The following is a 19,332-nucleotide window of genomic DNA, read 5'->3' on the forward strand; positions in this document are numbered from 1 at the left end:
GATATTTTTAGTTGATAATAAAAAAAGTAATACAAAAATCAGGAAAGCATAGTCAGCTGCAGAATTATCAGCACCCTTGGTAAAGCGGAGTTGTGTTAAACAGTCTTTGTTAATTAGTTTTCTCTCACACTGAAAGGACCTAGGACCCTGGAGGATCTTGAGAGATTCTGTATTGAGGAATGCTCTCAGATTACTTGTGCTGCATTGTATGCTCACTCCAATCTCATCAAGCACTATAGGAGACCCAGTGTGCTCGGATGTTGCACAAACTACTAAATGCAGGAGTGCCAGTTATTGTGATGGTTGGGTTCAAATGTTTTGGTCATTTCCTTAAAACACATTTACTTCACTTAAAGCTTTGTGAAATTAAGCTAATTAACCACATTTTTATAAGCTTTTGCATGAAGTGTGTGCATGTGCATGTGAGAGAGAGAAAGAGAGAGACAGAGAGAGAGAGAGGAAGACAGAGAGAGAGAGACAGACAGAGACAGAGAGAGAGAGAAAATGATTTCTCCTGTTCCATATTTAAAGCACATCATTGATCTTCTAGTCATTACTGAGTGCTCGCTTATTTGGTTATGGCTTTATCACAGACAGACTTGTGGAAACACTCACACCCATTTACCCAAATATCTCCCAGTACCTGAAAGCAGCCAGTAGAGGAGAGTATATGGAGTCTCCATCGTACACATATAGGTGATCCCAACTGCACTCGGTGGCAAAGTGCTCAAAGCGCAGCCTCAGAATAGAGTTTGCCCTGCAAACACACAGGCAGAGAGTAGAGGTTTTTCAGTTGTGTGGGTTATTTTCTCAACTATTTCATACTCTATAGGTCTAGTTAGACTTTACTGATGTTCAAGAGCATGTTTCAACTCTAGAAATAACACTGTTCTTCAGCCTTAGTGTTACCCGCTCTTCTTAAAGACTTATGTACAATCTTATATTTAATTATGACCCTAGATATTGCCAGCCATCTGCCTCAGTGCTCTCAACCGATGTACACTCATGTACACACCTTTATAATTATCCTGATTAACTGAAACCTTACATTTAAATTATAGGAGAACATCTTTTACTCAAAATAACCTCAACTAAATGCTCTCTGAAGCTGCTGGTCCTATTCCTGCTTACGAATTTCAGTTCATGTACACTACCGCTCAAAATTTTGGGATCACTCAAAAATGTTATTGTTTTCCAAGGAAACACACACAAAATTAGTCTGAATAGAAATATAGCAAAACAACAGGACATGCTAACATATCAGAGTTAGAAATAATGATTTTGATGGAAATGATGAATGTTTTCTTCAAACTTTGCCTTCATCACAAAAAAAAAAAAACACCTTTTGCAGCAATTACAGTCTGGGCATTCTAGTTGTCGATTTTTCAAGATAATCTGATGAGATTTCACCCCATGCTTCCTGGAGCATCTCCCACAAGATGGATTGGCTGATGGAGTCTTCCTCCGTAGCTGAAATCAAGCTGAAATATGCAAAGTGATCGCAAACTTTTGAGCAGTGGTGTTAGAATATTAATGTTAAACATTTTCATTGTAAAAGAAACTGGTTAAATATATTTTGCTCCGTCACCATCATTCTGTTCGTCTCTTGTACCGTGCTTCATCTGAGCTGGAGTTTTCAACATCTCTGACTAACTATTAGGTTTAAATGTAATAACCGCCGCTGATGTCTCAACATGGTGTACAACATGGTGGGCCTATATCATTTAGAACGTGTTTCAAGACTATGAGAGTATGATTACATAAACCAATCAGGCATAAAAGTATGAGCACTGACACATGAAGTGTATAACACTGATTATCTCCTCATCATGGCACCTGTTAGTGGGTGGGATATATTAGGCAGCAAGTGAACATTGTGTCCTCAGAGTTGATGTGTTAGAAACAGGAAAAATGGGCATTTTAGCGAGTTTGACAAGGGCCAAATTGTGATGGCTAGATGACTGGATCAGGGCATCTCCAAAACTGCAGCTCTTGTGGGGTGTTCCCGGTCTGCAGTTGTCAGTATCTATCAAAAGTGGTCCAAGGAAGGGACAGTGTTGAACCGCCGACAGGGTCATGGGAGGCCAAGGTTCATTGATGCGCATGGGGAGCGAAGGCTGGCCCACATGGAGACTAGTAGAGTCCATGCCTTGATGGGTCATGACTGTTTTGGCAGCAAAAAGGCGACCCACACAATATTAGGCAGGTGGTCAAAATGTTATGCCTTGTGTTTGGTACTCACTGACACTGATGCTAATATCCACTCGAGTAACCAACTTAATATTAATCAGGTATGTCACAAACGTTGAACGCTTCAGCTTTTATCATTCATACATTAGCTACATTAGTTACCTAGGATCGAGCAGAGCTGCAGGGAAGAGTGGGTTTTGTTTCACTTCATATAACCACATCTGTAAGTAAAGTACACTCCTGCTTTCAGTGTGTTGGAATCCTTTGCTCTCAAGGGCCGATACTGGCTGAACATCAAGATCAACACACAGGATTGTTATCTTCACTGTCATGGTGTTGTCTGTAGACATGTTTCCTCACCTAGCCTGCCTCAGTGCTGCTGGAAATGAAGTGTTTATGTTTGAGATGATTTATCTGGTTACATGTATTATGAGAACATGGTGCTGATGTTTTAACAGAGCACAGTTTGCAGTCTGTTTTAATGATGAAGTCTTGTTTTGATAATTGTGAAATAAGCCAAGATGTTTTGTTTCGTGTTGTTTGTACTTTCTGTGGTATCATAAATAGCACATAGCCTACAAAATGAACTAGTTACCCAGTGACGGCTCACTAGCTGCAATAAAAATGTATAGAAATAATAGATGCACTTATAAGCAATATAAAACTCTCACTAAACAATGACAAGGAAAAAATACTAGAGCTCCAAAGTTTATATTCAGTGTTTTATAGTATCTCTCTCTTTTTTAGTCTCTCTCCCCCCTCCCTTTTTTTCTCTCCCTCTTACTGTCTCTCTATCACTTCCCCCCATTTCTCCCTCTCTCCCTCGTTCTCTCTCCCTCCCTCCCTCTCTTCCTCTCTCCTTCTTTTTCTCTCCCTCGTTCTCTCTCTCTCCCTCCCTCTCTTCCTCTCTCCTTCTTTTTCTCTCCCTCGTTCTCTCTCTCTCCCTCCCTCTCTTCCTCTCTCCTTCTTTTTCTCTCCCTCAATTTTTCCCCTCTCCCTCCCCCTTTCTCTTTCTCCTGAGTGGCTGCCAATTTTACTTGTCGCTGTGTAGGTGTGATAAAATAACATGTATCTGAGCTGGCATAGGACACATGGATACACATTTCCCGTTTATTCCTACCGACACAGTGTTTATCACTTATCAGCTTATCACGTCCTGCTTTATTAAACAAAACAGGTTTTAATTTTAGGATCAAGTGAAACAGGTGACCGACTGCATTACAGTTCTACTATTAAAAGCGCACCAGTTACCAAGTCCTCTTCAAGTGCTACTTATTTAGATGTGGAGAATTTAGTTAATTCATCCATTCAACCATCAAGACCTATTTAAATGTACAACCACCTGCAGGCAGTTCTGCTGGAGAAGTGTGAGTGTGTGTGTCTGTGTGTGTACACCTATGCACAGGTGACTCCATTAGAATATGTCAAGAGTGACAAAACATTCACAAATAACAGAGCCATTAGGTGAAGTGTCAGAAAAACAATAAGGAGAGAAACCTGGTATGGAAAAGAGGCTGATCATGGCACTAAAAAGTGTTGTTTGTTTATTTGAAACACTTTTTTCAAATCCCTCATTTCTCATCGTATTTATTGGGATTACTTTTTTAATCAAGCGAGTAGCTCTATAAAGACTGAGATGTACTTGTGCTGCATTATATTTAGAAGTTTTTCCATCAGATTTTCTGTGGCAAATGTAAATGGAGTGCACTATGTAGTGTATAACCTCATTACATTATCCCCTAGGTAAGGGCTGCACCAGTTTTATGAAATAGGATTCACAAGGTTTTTGCCTTTGATTTGCATGACAAACAAATCTTTGTTCAATCCGTCGAAAAGAACAAAACAAAATTAGGCACATAGATTACTGGAGCTGGATGTAACTACATTTTCTTTGCAGATGTTGCCGTTTAGCAGAAAATATTAATCGCATCGGCGCCCAACATTAGAGAAGAAGGCATCGATATTAAAGGATGAATAAATAAACAGTTGTAGTCTCTGCTCTTCTGCTGATTGTAACTTGTAAGGCATGTGATTTTGCTAAACTGGGTCCATGTGTAACATGTCCCTGAACAGTTTTGAGCAATACTGCAAATGACTCACCATTTCATATATTTAGTCATTAGTCATACATTTGTTTAGGACTACTTTGTTCCCTCGCAATGCCAACGGACATTTTGGCCAAAATCGAATATGTAACCATCGACACAGCTGGTGTAAACATTCCTACTCGCATCTTACAGCGACGACGCGGTGGGCTGTACAGCAAGATTTCCTGAGTTTTATACTCTCGGGAAGAAAAGCCACTCTTAATTATGTATAATTGAGGTGGACACAAAATTAGAAAAACTACAAAGGATATTTGCTGGGTGGAGGAATAGGGAAAGGGTGTGGGTGTGTAGCATTCCCTAGATAAAGTTATGTTCAGAAAAGACAGATAAATACACTATATTGCCAAAGGTTTAAGGACACCCCTCCAAATCATTGAATTCAGTTGTTTCTCAGGGGTTTGGCTCGGCCCCTTAGTTTCAGTGAAGGGAACTCTTAATGCTTCAGCATACCAAGACATTTTGGACAATTTCATGCAACAGTTTGGGGATGACCCCTTTACACCAGTGCACAAAGCAAGGTCCATAAAGACATGGTGTGGAGGAACTTGACTGGCCTGCACCTCAACCCGATAGAACACTGTCAGGATGAACTAGAGAGGAGACTGCGAGCCAGGCCAAAAAAACTGGGACGTCTGACTTTACATGCACATGAATGTAATATGGAGTTGGCCCGCCCTTTGTAGCTATAACAGCTTCTTCCACTCTTCTGGGAAGGCTTTCCACAAGATTTAGGAGTGTGTTTATGGAAATTTTTGACAATTCCTCTAGAAATGCCTTTGTGAGGTCAGGCACTGATGTTGGACGAGAAGACCTGGCTTACAGTCTCCGCTCTAATTCATCCCAAAGGCATTGAGGTCAGGACTCTGTGAAGTTCCTCCACACCAAACTCACTCATCCATGTCTTTATGGACCTTGCTTTGTGCACTGGTGTACAGTCATGTTGGAACAGGAAGGGGTCATCCTCAAACTGTTCCCACAAAGTTGGGAGCATGAAATTGTCCAAAATGTCTTGGTATGCTGAAGCATTAAGAGTTCCCTTCACTGAAACTAAGGGGCCGAGCCCAACCCCTGAATGCAATAATTTGGAGGGGTGTCCAAAAACTTTTGGCAATACAGTGTAGTGGCATTTAAGCATTGACTATTATTTGTAAGCAAAATACTTTGTAAATATATTACTGAAGTGACAGAAATGACTCAATTTTTTTTATTATGTGTTGATATCCAACCATACACATTCTAGCTGCAATATACAGAAAAATAATTGCAACAGCAACAAGAGCAACAAGAAGCAGAGAGCAACTACAAGTCTTTCAAAATTACACTGAGCCAAAAATGTGACCAACACACCCACCTCCCAAAATGTTAACTAGCAACTTAACACAACTATTATTTACCTTTGTGATAATGACCTTTCTAGCCACTGTTACTAATAACTGCATGGGTGAAGACAAGAATTTGCTATTATACATTAACTGGTTCTCTGACCTCAGTTCATCTAGTTTATTTTGGTCATTTGTGGGTATGATGTGTTACAAAATTGAGGATGTTAACGCCTAGTTGCTGAACAGCAAGATGCTATAAATTCCTCTGCAAACTGAGCTGAGTTAAATAAACATGTCCATTCTAGGCAATTCCTCAGGACTGATGTAAAGCTCCACAGAAGCAATATAAATTAGGTATGTTTGTTAGCGAGTGAGCTGTACAGCCTGTAAAAATTCTTAACCAGTTTTACTTAGCTGAGATGAAACGGGCGCCGCATAGACGGAGTAACTCGGACCAAAGTGATTCCTTCTAACTGCCTGGAAGAACTGTTGGAAACGTATCCGGGTTGGTAGCGTGCACGATGTTACAAAAAACAAATTCTGTCTTGTGGTTAAAGCATGCAAACATGAGCACATGCAAACTCCACACACAGGGAAGAGATGGGAATCGAACCTCCAGCCCTGTAGGTGCAAGGCAGACTTGCTAATTAACAACACCTTCACATATATGTCCATTAATGATCCTAATTACTTCATTATTTACTTGATCAACATATGCCAATCTATATTTTGGCATGCGATTTGTTTCAGAAGATAATCAACAGCTTCAGAGAACATTCAGGAATATGTGTGTGTGTGTGTGGGTGGGTGTGTGTGTGTGGAAAAGAGGAAGTGAAAGTGGAACTCACTGTCCCTCTATGAGCCATGTGCACTTGGTTTTGTGTTTGTAGTTCCCTGGTCCATCTGTCAGGTATCCAGAAGGTCCAGTTAACCTGTGAACACATCAATAACAATCCCACAGTAAACATACCTGACAGGACTGAGAGAACCAAGAACAACAAAACAAACACACACACACACACACACACACACACACACACACACACACTACACAGAGCAACGAGCAAAGTTCAGCTGAAAATGACCCGCTGTAATTTAGCTCGTAGCAGTACTTCTCTGAAAACACTTAGGAAAGAGAGACACACACGGTGCACTTTATAGTTTCAAGGTTGCTGGGTAAATATATAAACAGCCAGTGTGTACTGATCTATCAGAAGACAAATCACCACTCTGTGTTGACGGGTGTGTATAACGATATAACAGTTTAAGAAAGTGGGTACAAAGTACTATAAACGCACCAATAAAAAAAATAATAAACAGGCGTGTTGGCTTTATTAAACTACACCTGTATAACACGAAATGTTTCTCTAAAACCTGCCCATGTTTTTGTGATATCATCAGACATAGTCTTAGTTCTGTACGCAAAGGTACAGATAACACTAATGTAAAAGTGTGTGTGGTTTTAAAGTGAGACTCAAAAGACTAATGGTCAGAGTTCTGGGTCTAATCACAAATCCTAAATAAAGTCAAAGCTGATTATCTTCCATTTGTCTGCGTGATGTCTGAAATATCTTTATAAAATACCTTTAAAAATGTCTGAACTCTTTAAAGGTGTCCAAAACTGTACGTCAGTCTGCATGTACAGGTTCTGTGTAACCCGATCCAGTGTCATGTAAATGTTGCGGAGCGAAGAATAGCGCCGACATTACAGGTCCGCTTTTTATATACTCAGCATTTTAGAGTTGCTCATTCAGACACAAGGATCGAAAACAGCAAAATGTGCACGTTGGTTAAACACACACACCATAATGCATTTACTCGTCTTCAGATATCACAAACATTACAGGCCAGTGTGCGAATATATTGAAAAAAACGTCACAAATAATATAAGATTTAATATAAGATTTTCCCTGTTTTTTTGTGTGCATGTGCTGCATCCTAATAAAAATGCCCGACTTCACTGAGGTTAATCCACATCCTACATTTGCCTTGAAATGATACACTATATTGTTAAATGTTTTGGGACACCCCTCCAAATCATTGAATTCAGGTGTTGTGTTTTAGGGTTGGCTCCTTTAATGCTTCAGCATACCAAGACATTTTGGACAATTTCATGCTCCCAACTTTGTGGGAACAGTTTGGGGATGACCCCTTCCTGTTCCAACATGACTGCACACCAGTGCACAAAGCAAGGGCCATAAAGACATGGATGAGTGAGTTTGGTGTGGAGGAACTTCACAGAGTCCTGACCTCAACGTGATCTTTGGGTTCAGCTTTGGGATGAATTAGAGCGGAGACTGCGAGCCAGGACTTCTCATCCAACATCAGTGTCTGACCTCACAAATGCGCTTCTAGAGGAATGGTCAAAAATTCCCATAAACACACTCCTAAATCTTGTGAAAAGCCTTCAAGAGTTAAAGCTGTTATAGCTGCAAAGGGTGCGCCGACTCCATATTACATTCAAGTGCATGTAAAGGCAGACGTCCCAGTTTTGACCTGACTCTCAGTCTAATTCATCCCAAAGGTGTTCTATCGGGTTGAGGTCAGGACTCTGTGCAGTTCCTCCACACCAAACTCACTCATCCATGTCTTTATGGACCTTGCTTTGTGCACTGGTGTGCAGTCATGTTGGAACAGGAAGGGGTCATCCCCAAACTGTTCCCACAAAGTTGGGAGCATGAAATTGTCCAAAATGTCTTGGTATGCTGAAGCATTAAGAGTTCCCTTCACTGGAACTAAGGGGCCAAGCGCAACACCTGAATTCAATGATTTGGAGGGGTGTCCCAAAACTTTTGGCAATATGTCTAGTTTGACGCCGGTCTGATCTAATTTTACTTCAAAAAATAAATAAAACGTGTTAAATGTTTTCAGTAGTAACACGATTCCTCTGATTTACTGAGTAATTCAACTGCAAAATAAAGAAAGAAAAAAATTAAGATTCTGGTTTTGAAGCTTGGTTATGTAGGATCTGTGCATGATTGATCCATACAGTACAGTACACAGACGGCTCTAACTGCTGTGGCACAATGAGCCAACAAGCTGAGGATTTCGATTAGACTGCACACGAGACAGATGATAAAGTAACGATCATAGAGGGAGGCTTTTTAAAAAAAAAGAGAGAAAAAGAAAGCTGATGGTAGTTTGGAATCATTTCAACCTAAATCATAACACATGTACAAGATCTAGCGTAGCACAACGGCACAACGTCTATACCTCAGGATGAAATAATCTGGACGCATCACAACTACACAAACCAGACGAGGCTTGCAAGGGTTACGCAAACTAAACACGATACGATGACTAGTAGTAGTTACTCAATACAGTACAACAAGTTATGTCTACATAGCCTTCTCTTTCGTAAGCAGGACTATCTACTCTCGCTCAGGAGTAAGTTTGTTGCAGTTGATTTGTCAGAGTGCATCAAACTCTGACTGGGAGAGATATTCCGCCGTGGGATTAATGATTCTATAATAACGTTGTTGTAAATGTGCCGTGAGATATAACTGAGATCTGTTCATTGCTCTGATGTTCCCAGGTTTGAATCAGAGCATGACGGTGCGAGTCTCATGCCAAGATGGTGACAGCTGGTAACCCTGAAGTAAAAGCTTGAGCCCTGTTCTTTTAGTTATTACCACAGCAAAGTCACAGTGAACAAGGCCCTCACCACACACACACACACACTCCACTTAAAGCAAAATTTCATACCTGATTACTCGAGTAATCAACCAGATAACCAACAGAACACTCAATTACTAAAGTAATTAAAAGTTGCAGTCTTCATGAATGTATGCACGGACTGGAAAAAGTTTTCAGACCTGAACTTATTCTTCTGTTGAACAGATTATTAACCTCATTTAATCGAATGATTATTTCACTCAGATTACCCTCAATCTGTGAAGGTTTATAATCTTTGATATCAGGCTGCATCTAAACTTAATGCAGTTTTCATAATCCTGATCCAGTACAGTTTTCCCACACCTCTAACCTCTAACCCAGGACTGGGACACTACTTTATAGATAAAAGATCATATTTATCAGTATTCATTATACTGTAATAAAAAATGCTAGACAAACAAACAAGCAAGCAAGCAAGGAAACAACACTACTGTTTTAAAAAAAACGATCTGAGGCAGCTTAAAGAATAAATCCCTGCTACTGGTCCTCACACTGCATCCACAACGGATGTGAGTTAACAGTACAACAGGAAATGAGGTAGGAATGTGTGTTTCATCTATTTAAAGACACGCAGAGGAAGGAGACTGCGAGCACGCAATTGAGTGTGTGTGTGAGTAAGGAAGTGTGGGAATGAGGGAGTGTGTGTATGAGTGTGTGAGAGACTGAAAAAGTGTGTGTGTGTGTGTGAGTAAATGAGTGAGTGAGGGATAGAGTGATCAAGATTGTGAGTCACAGAGTGTTTGAGGGAATGAGTGAGTGAAGGAGTGAGTGATCGAGTGAGGGAGGGAGTGAACAGGTGAGGGTGCAGGGGAGGGAGCATGTGAGTGAATGAGTGACCAGGTGAGGAAGCGGCTGAGGAAGCGGGTGAGTGAGTGAGTGAGTGAGTGAGTGAGGGTGTGAATGAGGGATTGTGTGAGTTAGGGAGTGAGTGAGTGTGTGAATGAGGGATTGTGTGAGTTAGGGAGTGAGTGAGTGTGTGAATGAGGGATTGTGTGAGTTAGGGAGTGAGTGAGTGTGTGAATGAGGGATTGTGTGAGTTAGGGAGTGAGTGAGTGTGTGAATGAGGGATTGTGTGAGTTAGGGAGTGAGTGAGTGTGTGAATGAGGGATTGTGTGAGTTAGGGAGTGAGTGAGTGAGTGAGTGAATGAGTAAAGGTGTGAGTGAGGGTGTGAGTGAGTAAAGGTGTGAGTGAGGGTGTGAGTGAGTAAAGGTGTGAGTGAGTGAATGAGTAAAGGTGTGAGTGAGTGAATGAGTAAAGGTGTGAGTGAGGGTGTGAGGGAGTAAAGGTGTGAGTGAGTGAATGAGTAAAGGTGTGAGTGAGTTAGGGAGTGAGTGAGGGTGTGAGGGAGTGAGTGAGTTAGGGAGTGAGTGAGTTAGGGAGTGAGTGAGTTAGGGAGTGAGTGAGGGTGTGAGTGTGTGAGTGAGTTAGGGAGTGAGTGAGGGTGTGAGTGTGTGAGTGAGTTAGGGAGTGAGTGAGGGTGTGAGTGAGGGTGTGAGGGAGTGAGTGAGGGTGTGAGTGAGGGAGTGTGTGAGTTAGGGAGTGAGTGAGGGTGTGAGTGAGGGTGTCTGGGAGTGTGTGAGTTAGGGAGTGAGTGAGGGTGTGAGGGAGTGTGTGAGGGAGGGTGTGAGGGAGGGTGTGAGGGAGGGTGTGAGTTAGGGAGTGAGTGAGGGTGTGAGTGAGGGTGTGAGTGAGGGTGTGAGTGAGGGTGTGAGGGAGTGTGTGAGTTAGGGAGTGAGTGAGGGTGTGAGTGAGTGAGTGAGTTAGGGAGTGAGTGAGGGTGTGAGGGAGTGTGTGAGTTAGGGAGTGAGTGAGTGAGTGAGTTAGGGAGTGAGTGAGGGTGTGAGGGAGTGTGTGAGTTAGGGAGTGAGTGAGTGAGTGAGTTAGGGAGTGAGTGAGGGTGTGAGGGAGTGAGTGAGTGAGTGAGTTAGGGAGTGAGTGAGGGTGTGAGGGAGTGTGTGAGTTAGGGAGTGAGTGAGTTAGGGAGTGAGTGAGTTAGGGAGTGAGTGAGGGTGTGAGTGTGTGAGTGAGTTAGGGAGTGAGTGAGGGTGTGAGGGAGTGTGTGAGGGAGTGAGGGAGTGTGTGAGGGAGTTAGGGAGTGAGTGAGGGAGTGAGTGAGGGTGTGAGTGAGGGTGTGAGTGAGGGTGTGAGGGAGTGTGTGAGGGAGTGTGTGAGGGTTGGGATGTTTGCTGGTTAGAGATAGACAGATAGGCTTCTGTTGCCCACAATAAAAGCTGTGCATGCATAACAGCCAACTCCACTGAGCGCTAATTCAGTTACGGAATTTTGAATCTGGCAATAGATCAGGGGATATCAGGGGACCTGGGGATATATTAATAAAAAAGAGCATACAGGCTTATTCTTCATTTTTAATACAGGATACACACCCTCCCTCTATCTTTTCAATGGCCCACTTTCAGTGAGAATAACGACTTTTATATAATGCTATTAATGGCTGATGTCTGAGTGTCTGAGGAAAGGGGAATGTCAGCCATTACTAAAATGAACCAACATCACTCACTGTCTCACGCATTCACACACTCACTGGAGGGTTTTTTTTTTGGGAAATGCCATTTCTTCAGTTTACATTCAGTTACATGTATTTGCAACATAATGTATCTTTACAAAGTACATAAAGCTTTCTATGAGCTGCAGAGACACATAAGTGAGATGATTTGTCACTGAGTGTACAGACATTTGTCCTGATGATGAAAAAGCATCCTTAAAGCCCAGTGTCTCTCCTCAGTCAGGACAGCACTGTCTCAATGAGCGAGCTACAGGCTTTATCTTCACTCACTCCACTTACACACAATTCAGGGGCGTCTTCACCTCAGCCAACCTCAGCTCTTTAAACAAAAATACTGTCAGTCCATCAATGACCACTCAGTGTCTCTGTCCACCCTGGAGCACTCACCACACCAGTCATTTCATTCCCAAGAACCCTTCTCAAACACACAAGTACCAACAAACCGACATCATCATCATCATCATCATCATCATCATCATCTCACAGACATGACAAAGCTGATTAGGATCAAAACAACAGCAGCAGACTGTGTGGTGTCCGAGTGTTTAGTACTTTGACAGCTGACAGGGACACAACTGCTGCTGACAATCCCAGCACACGCGCGCGAGACACACACACACACACACTCCTGGACATGGTACAGAAAGTCCATTTTAATGGTCAATCCTGATTAGGATCCAATAAAAGACCAAGATTAGTCCGCATTCAGGAAAAGCGTGATATTACACCTACGCCTCCGTGAACAGTGTTTATACAAACTCTGCTCACGACTCTTCTATAAACCTCACACACATCATGTATGAAAAGACAATTAGTCAGATTTGCACAAAACCCCCCACAAAGTTAGAAGTCGACGCGGTGGCTCTGAACAGTCATTAATGTTTCCTGTGTGCTGCAGGACAGGCGGAGGAATAATCTGGATTAGACGGAGACTCAGCAGTGAAGCGCTCCGGTGTTGTGGTGCTTTAAAGCGCTATATCAGTGTTATTGCTCTCACCTGAAGCGGCCGCCGCAGTGTTGGCACTGCTCCTCTACCCAGCCCGGCTCACACACGCAGCTGCCGCTAGCCGGGTCGCACCGACCGTTCACACACGGCTTGTCGCACTCTTTGGCCTCGGCGGCGGCGGACAGTCCAAAGAGTCCCCCAACAGCAGCAGAAATGAGAATAAAAGTCCGCCATTGTGGCCCGCGGAGGCCTGACCGAACCAGGCCGAGCAACACGCTCCTTCTTCGGCCAAGGGCCCCGCGAACCTCTCCGGCCATTCTTATTCGCTAAAAATGGCTGACAGAGTTTCTGGAAAAGCCTCTGTTATTATCACTAGACGACTAATTATAAGAGATGGCGAGAAAATGCGGTTTGTACTGCCGCGGGCGTCTGCAATGACCGTCTTGTCAGACTTTTATCTCTCCTCTCCATTTACATCTTAGCGATGCTTATCGCTGCGGTATTGGGACGCAGCCGGAAATGACGACGATTCGGAGAGATGCGGAAGTCCAAAGTTACCCGAGTGAAAAAGGCTCTGTCCCAAATCACTTCCTACAACACAACACAGCAAGCCACCATGTTTTGAGCACTATATCGACCTTCTAGTTAGTGTGAAAGTATGCGATTTGGGACGGGGCTAAAGTCTCAATCATTTGCTGCTCAACTGTTGATGGCGCTGACAAGAACAGAGCAGGAAGAATTCCACAGCTTGCTTTATTCATTAGAGAGGAGGACAGACACCGTTACTTCTCATTGTCCTGTAAATTATAGCGTTTTAATTTTTTAAGATACATTACATTTATCATTATATTTATATTATGTTTCGTCCTTAAGGAAACATTTGTGCATCTGTTTCTGTTACACATGTTTAATTGGATCAAGAAAAAAAACATTTATAAAAATTATATATACTCAAAAATTATTATTTTACCTGTAAAATGTTTGTTATATATAAATATATGTATATTATATATATATATATATATATATATATATATATATATATATATAACATTTTTTTATTATATTATATTATATTATATTATATTATATTATATTATATTATATTATATTATATTTATTTATTTTTTTATGATATCTTTTCTTAGTGTTAAGATGTAACCTAAGAAGCTTTTAATCAGGCATGTGATGGAACTGGAAGTGAAGAGACTTATCTACCTTTACATTTTTATGTGGCATTTTCCTCCATATATGATTCATATGAATAGTGAGATGTGAGCTTGTGTGGTATTTCACTATTTTCTGAATTCCAGCATCATATTGCTCATTTGAAATGATTGATGACTGATGGATTAAAGTGCAGAATTTCAGCTTTCATATAGGTTTCACACATATTATTTAACACACCTCATTTTTCTGGACAAACTGAACTGGACTCGTCATTTTATGATTAGTTGTGTGTCAGTTATACCTGATTTTACTGTAAACACAACCGAGATTAAATCTGCTTTGCTTATCTTTTCTGATGCTTTTTTGTTTCAGTATAAGGATGAAAGCATGATGAAAAAAAGTTTTAAATAAACAAATCAGAGACTAAATTTAATCAAAGCAGACATTCACTTTATTGCCGAAAGTTTTGGGACACCCCTCGAAGTCATTGAATTCAGGTGTTGTTTTTCAGGGTCTTGGCCACTTAGTTCCAGTGAAAGGAACTCTTAATGCTTCAGCATACCAAGACATTTTGGACAATGTCATGCTCCCAAATTTGTGAGAACAGTTTGAGGATGACCCCTTCCTGTTCCAACATGACTGTGCATCAGTGCACAAAGCAAGGTCCATAAAGACATGGATGAGCGAGTCACTTCACAGAGTCCTGACCTCAACCGGATAGAACACCTTTGGGATGAATTACAGCGGAGACTGAGAGCCAGGCCTTCTCGTCCAACATCAGTGCCTGACCTCACAAATGCGCTTCTAGTGGAATGGTCAAAAATTCCCATAAACACAGCTTGTGGAAAGCCTTCCCAGAAGAGCTGAAGCTGTTATAGCTGCAAAGGGAGGGCCGACTTCATATAATATTCATGTGCATGTAAAGGCAGACGTCCTAAAACTTTTGGCAACATAGTGTATTAGTGGTTTAAACAGATGCTTTTTTCTGTATTTAAAGCAAGAGATTTAGTTTGGTACGAAGCATGTCTGCTGTAAGATTTTCATCTGGTGTTTGTGATTATTACTGAAAAAGAAATAAATAGTCTTGTGTGAAAAGAACAGCGAGACAGCGCCACCTCGTGTTTTCTTATTTATCTTTTCTTTTTTTATTTTATGTATTTATTTATTATTTTGGGGGGGAAGATGCGAGCTGTATTTGATACTCATACTTAAAAAAAGGAACAGATGGTTCTGGTTTAAGGAAAAAAAAATAAAAAAAACCCTGATTGTTTTAACTATAAAGAAGGTCATGCGGGAATCCAATTTCTCGTGTACTCATGTTCCTGCAAGGAAATAAACCTATATTTGGACACTGGAATTTAATGTTATTGACATTCATACTGTATAACCTATTTATAACCCTCTTATATTTAGTAGTGTCTTTTTTTTTTAAACACTTGTCTATACACATGGCTGTAGATTTCAGATATTGTCGTTTCTAGAAAGAAAGCCTTTAAAAATGCTTTAAATAAAACAAACATTTTTGGGTTTTTTTTACCAAAGTTCATAGAATATTTATTCAATTTTGACTTGTAAGAAGTCACAATATTTCAACACACTCCACTGCATGAAGTGCATTTATACATCATCACCAACCCAAAAGGATTGATTCTGCAAAGAACATAAATAAAAACAAGAACATATTTACAAGGACAAAAGGAGAAATAGATTGTGCCCAAAGATTCCAGGTTACAACGGACAAGTCAGGAAAGCTGACAGAGCTTTGAACTGTTACAGGGGAAAAACCGTCAGAACAGTTAAAGGCAACGCCGTCTCAATCCGGACGGACGTATACTGAAATAATTGAATTACAGTGACACATTTATGCAAAATTCAAGTCTGTACCTGGTCAATGCGGTTATTAGCATGAACTAGTCACAGTTGTGAGTAACAGAATAGGAACTGAGGAACAGAATAATCGATATAAAAGTCGTTCTAAAAACTTGTTCTATGGCCACATACTGATACTGAAAACTAAAAGGCTTCATCGTCTTCCAGTGGCATGCTGATGGGGAAAAAAAAGTAAATAAATAAAATAAACAGGGTAGCTGAGATAAAGCTCAAAATGAAACCCAAAAGATTTATAATAGGGGTGGAAGGTGAGGCATGTCCTGAAGGTCTTGCTAAAGGTCTGTATGTATGATTAAGAAGAAATGTCCTTTCTGCACTAGAGAGCTGCACACACACACACTCACCCTCTCTCTCTCTCACACACACACACACACAACCACCCTCTCTCTCTCTCACACACACACACACTCACCCTCTCTCTCTCTCTCTCTCTCTCTCACACACACACACACACACACACACACACACACACACAACCACCCTCTCTCACACACACACACACAACCACCCTCTCTCTCTCTCACACACACACACACACACCCACCCTCTCTCTCTCTCTCACTCACACACACACACAACCACCCTCTCTCTCTCACACACACACACACACACACACACACACACACACACACACACACACACAACCACCCTCTCTCTCTCTCTCTCTCTCTCTCTCTCTCACTCACACACACACACACACCCACCCACCCTCTCTCTCTCACACACACACACAGCTCCTACAGACAACAAACAGACTACTCACATATCAAGCATCATTCTACCTCCATACTCTAAAAGTCTAAGCTTGCATCTGGAGATTTTATCACATTTAAATGTTAAGGGACAATGTGTACACAAACAATCAGAGGAAAACAGCACTGTGTGCCAAAAATATCATTCCCACCCATCTGTTATCCTTTATGGAAACAAACCTATAAGTGGTACAAGTATGGATGAAGTTTCCGGTCAGCTGGATGTCTGTATGAAATTCATTTTCAGGGAGTACAAAACCCGTTTTGGTATTGATGAAAAGAATTATACACCATCATCTTTACACGTATAGCTTCAAAAAAATCTCTCTTTGATTCTAAGCATTCTGTCAGAAAGCAATCAATCAATCAATCACACAATATTCGCATACTTCATCAGCACAATTAAGAAGTTGGCAGAATTGTCTACTACTCTGTTACTAAGGCAGATACACAGTCCCCATGTGCCAGAAGGCTACTGTGCCCAAAAAAACCATGTCTTCAGTTTCCATCATGCACCATTAACAAGTTTCTCACACTCTTTCGGAGTTAAGGTCTATTTACAATAGAAATGAGAAAACTGACAGATTCTTACAAATAATGTAGTTTGTAGGAAGCCAGTCCTGTGCTACTTCCTATTAAAAACAAAAAGGTGAGCGACCAGCGTTCCGAAGCAGCTCATTAAATCCTTCATTCAGCACTGTAAAATGTTTCATTACCACAATGACAAATCCATGTGTGTGTGTGTGTGTGTGTGTGTGTGTGTGTGTGTATGCACTATGGAAGAGCAACTGAGGTAAAGATGATAACGTGTCCATCAGAATCTGAGCTGATCCGCGACGACTCGAGCAGTTTGGTTAGCATCTTCTCTCCTGAGTGAAAGTCTTCAGTGTGTAAAGGATGGGAGAAGGCCATGAGGCTGACCTGGATAGTGAGGAAAAGTCAATGCAGTGAGGCAGGTGAGGCAAGAGGCAGAGGCACTGCAGCCAGGCGTCTGCGTGTGGGTTTGTGCTCGAGATGGAATGACTGAAAAGCTAAAATTCCTCCTGTTTTCTAGCGAGACTGAGATTATAGTGTGTGCTTCGATTGTGAGGAAGAAAAAGGAAATCGGTTCATTTCCAGCTGTGGAGCTGAGAGGGTGGCGCGAGCTCAGTGGGTTTTAACTGGAGCCGGACAGCTGTCGTGACGGTCGGCCTGTGGATGACGAGCTGTACGTTCGTGAGCGCTGTCTGATTCTGCACGGCATTTCGAGCTCCTGAAACAGTGGCATCTCTGTGATCTCTGATGTTTCGGGTCGTTCGGCAGGAACAGGAGAGAGCATCGAGAGCACCATCTGAGCCTGAAACACACAGGAATAAAGTCATCAGTAAAAGAGCACTCAGCACTGTGTATGCAGCTGAAATCAAGGCTGCTCTGGAACCACTAGGCCAACTTCCAGCAACCTTTTTTGGGAAGTAATAAAAAAAAACAAACAAATCCCACAATGTGTAACTATGCACAACAGGAAGTACACAATTATAGGACGTGATGAAAAAGGTTAGGTTTTAACCCTGGGTGCAGATGTTAAAGTATTGATAAAGAGAGAGGAGGCTGTGATGTCAAGGATTTAGATCCTTTTATTGTGTGCTCATTAGGCCATAAAATACGAGCAGTAGTAGCTCTGTGATTATGATGTCGGACTTCTGATCGGTAGCTTGTTTGTTGAGTTCAAATCCCAACACTGCCAACTGATAGTCCTTGAGCAAAGCCATCAACCCTCAACTTATCGGTATAAATGAGACAAATGCAAGTCACCCTGGACATGCCTTAAACGTAATAAAAATCCTTTTAACCCATTAGAAAGCCTCTTCTGTAATGGGAACTGGGAAATGGGAACCAAGGCCCACGTCTGTGGAAAAAGAGGAAATTCCTCTGTCTTAAAGAAGTCACTGTGGTGGAAAAGGGGGTATAAAAAGGTTACGGAACTACATAATAGATCTATAGAGTTACATGAAAGCTGTTCTGTACTTTTCCTGTTTTCTTCATCTATACCTGTGATTCAAAACACAATCAGACAAAGACAAGGAAGGAAAACGGTAACCTCTGTGGTTCAGGGATTCCTGAAAATCACTATTCATTTATCAGTGACTGGAATTAAAATTGTGGAGGGTTTTTTAACGTTGTGAAACTAAACATGCCAGCAGAGGGCAGTGTTCTGTTTATAATTTCAAACCCTGTATTAAGAATTTATTTAAACAAATTATGCTTTACTTCTATCAACACTCAGACATTAAGGAGAACAGTGATTTTAGATAAGAACATCTATACTTATGTCTTCTTATCCCCCCACAAAATCTTTCCCTTGATCTGCATTTTGAGCAAAGTGACAAATCTCTGCACTCTGTTACAAAACACACTTACCTCCTGAACATTTTTCTTACTGAAGGACTTGGGAAACTTTAGGTCCCGGACCTCGGTGAGAGTCTAGAGAAACCAAAGAATGTGTTACTTTTTTATGAAAGAAATCTAAATTCAGCAGAAGCTCGTGTTAAGCTGAATTTGCTAGAGAATTAGTGCATGACTGTTCTTACTCTAACTCTCTCCATCTGTGTGCGGAATGGGCAGAGCAGCTCAAACAGGATCAACCCCAGAGAGTAAATATCCACTTTATGAGAGTACGAGTTCCCTGACAACTGCAAAAAAGAAAGGTGGCAGTTTAGCATAAGGATATATTTTTCTGCTTATTGCTGGAAATCTAAATCTACACACACACACACA

General features: G+C 41.4%; 2 protein-coding genes across 3 annotated transcripts in view; both read right to left on the minus strand.

Moving 5' to 3' along the window:
- The window catches only part of atrn (attractin), a 56,480-nt gene extending 43,192 nt beyond the window's left edge, over window positions 1-13,288 (minus strand). The window contains exons 1-3 of one of the 2 annotated variants that reach the window (XM_058380606.1): window positions 12,818-13,288; window positions 6,469-6,552; window positions 644-757 (exon numbers count right to left, since the gene is read on the minus strand). In XM_058380606.1, the coding sequence (XP_058236589.1) occupies window positions 644-757; window positions 6,469-6,552; window positions 12,818-13,083 (464 nt within the window). In that variant the 5' untranslated portion in view covers window positions 13,084-13,288. The remainder of the gene's footprint in view (window positions 1-643; window positions 758-6,468; window positions 6,553-12,817) is intronic. The other variant, XM_058380617.1, reaches the window with a different exon arrangement.
- Window positions 13,289-15,475: 2,187 nt separating this feature from the next.
- Window positions 15,476-19,332, minus strand: part of eif2ak3 (eukaryotic translation initiation factor 2-alpha kinase 3) — a 29,503-nt gene continuing 25,646 nt past the window's right edge. The window contains exons 15-17 of the mRNA XM_058385858.1: window positions 19,146-19,247; window positions 18,976-19,038; window positions 15,476-17,914 (exon numbers count right to left, since the gene is read on the minus strand). Of these exons, the coding sequence (XP_058241841.1) occupies window positions 17,735-17,914; window positions 18,976-19,038; window positions 19,146-19,247 (345 nt within the window). The 3' untranslated portion in view covers window positions 15,476-17,734. The remainder of the gene's footprint in view (window positions 17,915-18,975; window positions 19,039-19,145; window positions 19,248-19,332) is intronic.

Source organism: Hemibagrus wyckioides, linkage group LG03 (genome assembly GCF_019097595.1).
Source record: "Hemibagrus wyckioides isolate EC202008001 linkage group LG03, SWU_Hwy_1.0, whole genome shotgun sequence".
Classification (NCBI taxonomy): domain Eukaryota; kingdom Metazoa; phylum Chordata; class Actinopteri; order Siluriformes; family Bagridae; genus Hemibagrus; species Hemibagrus wyckioides.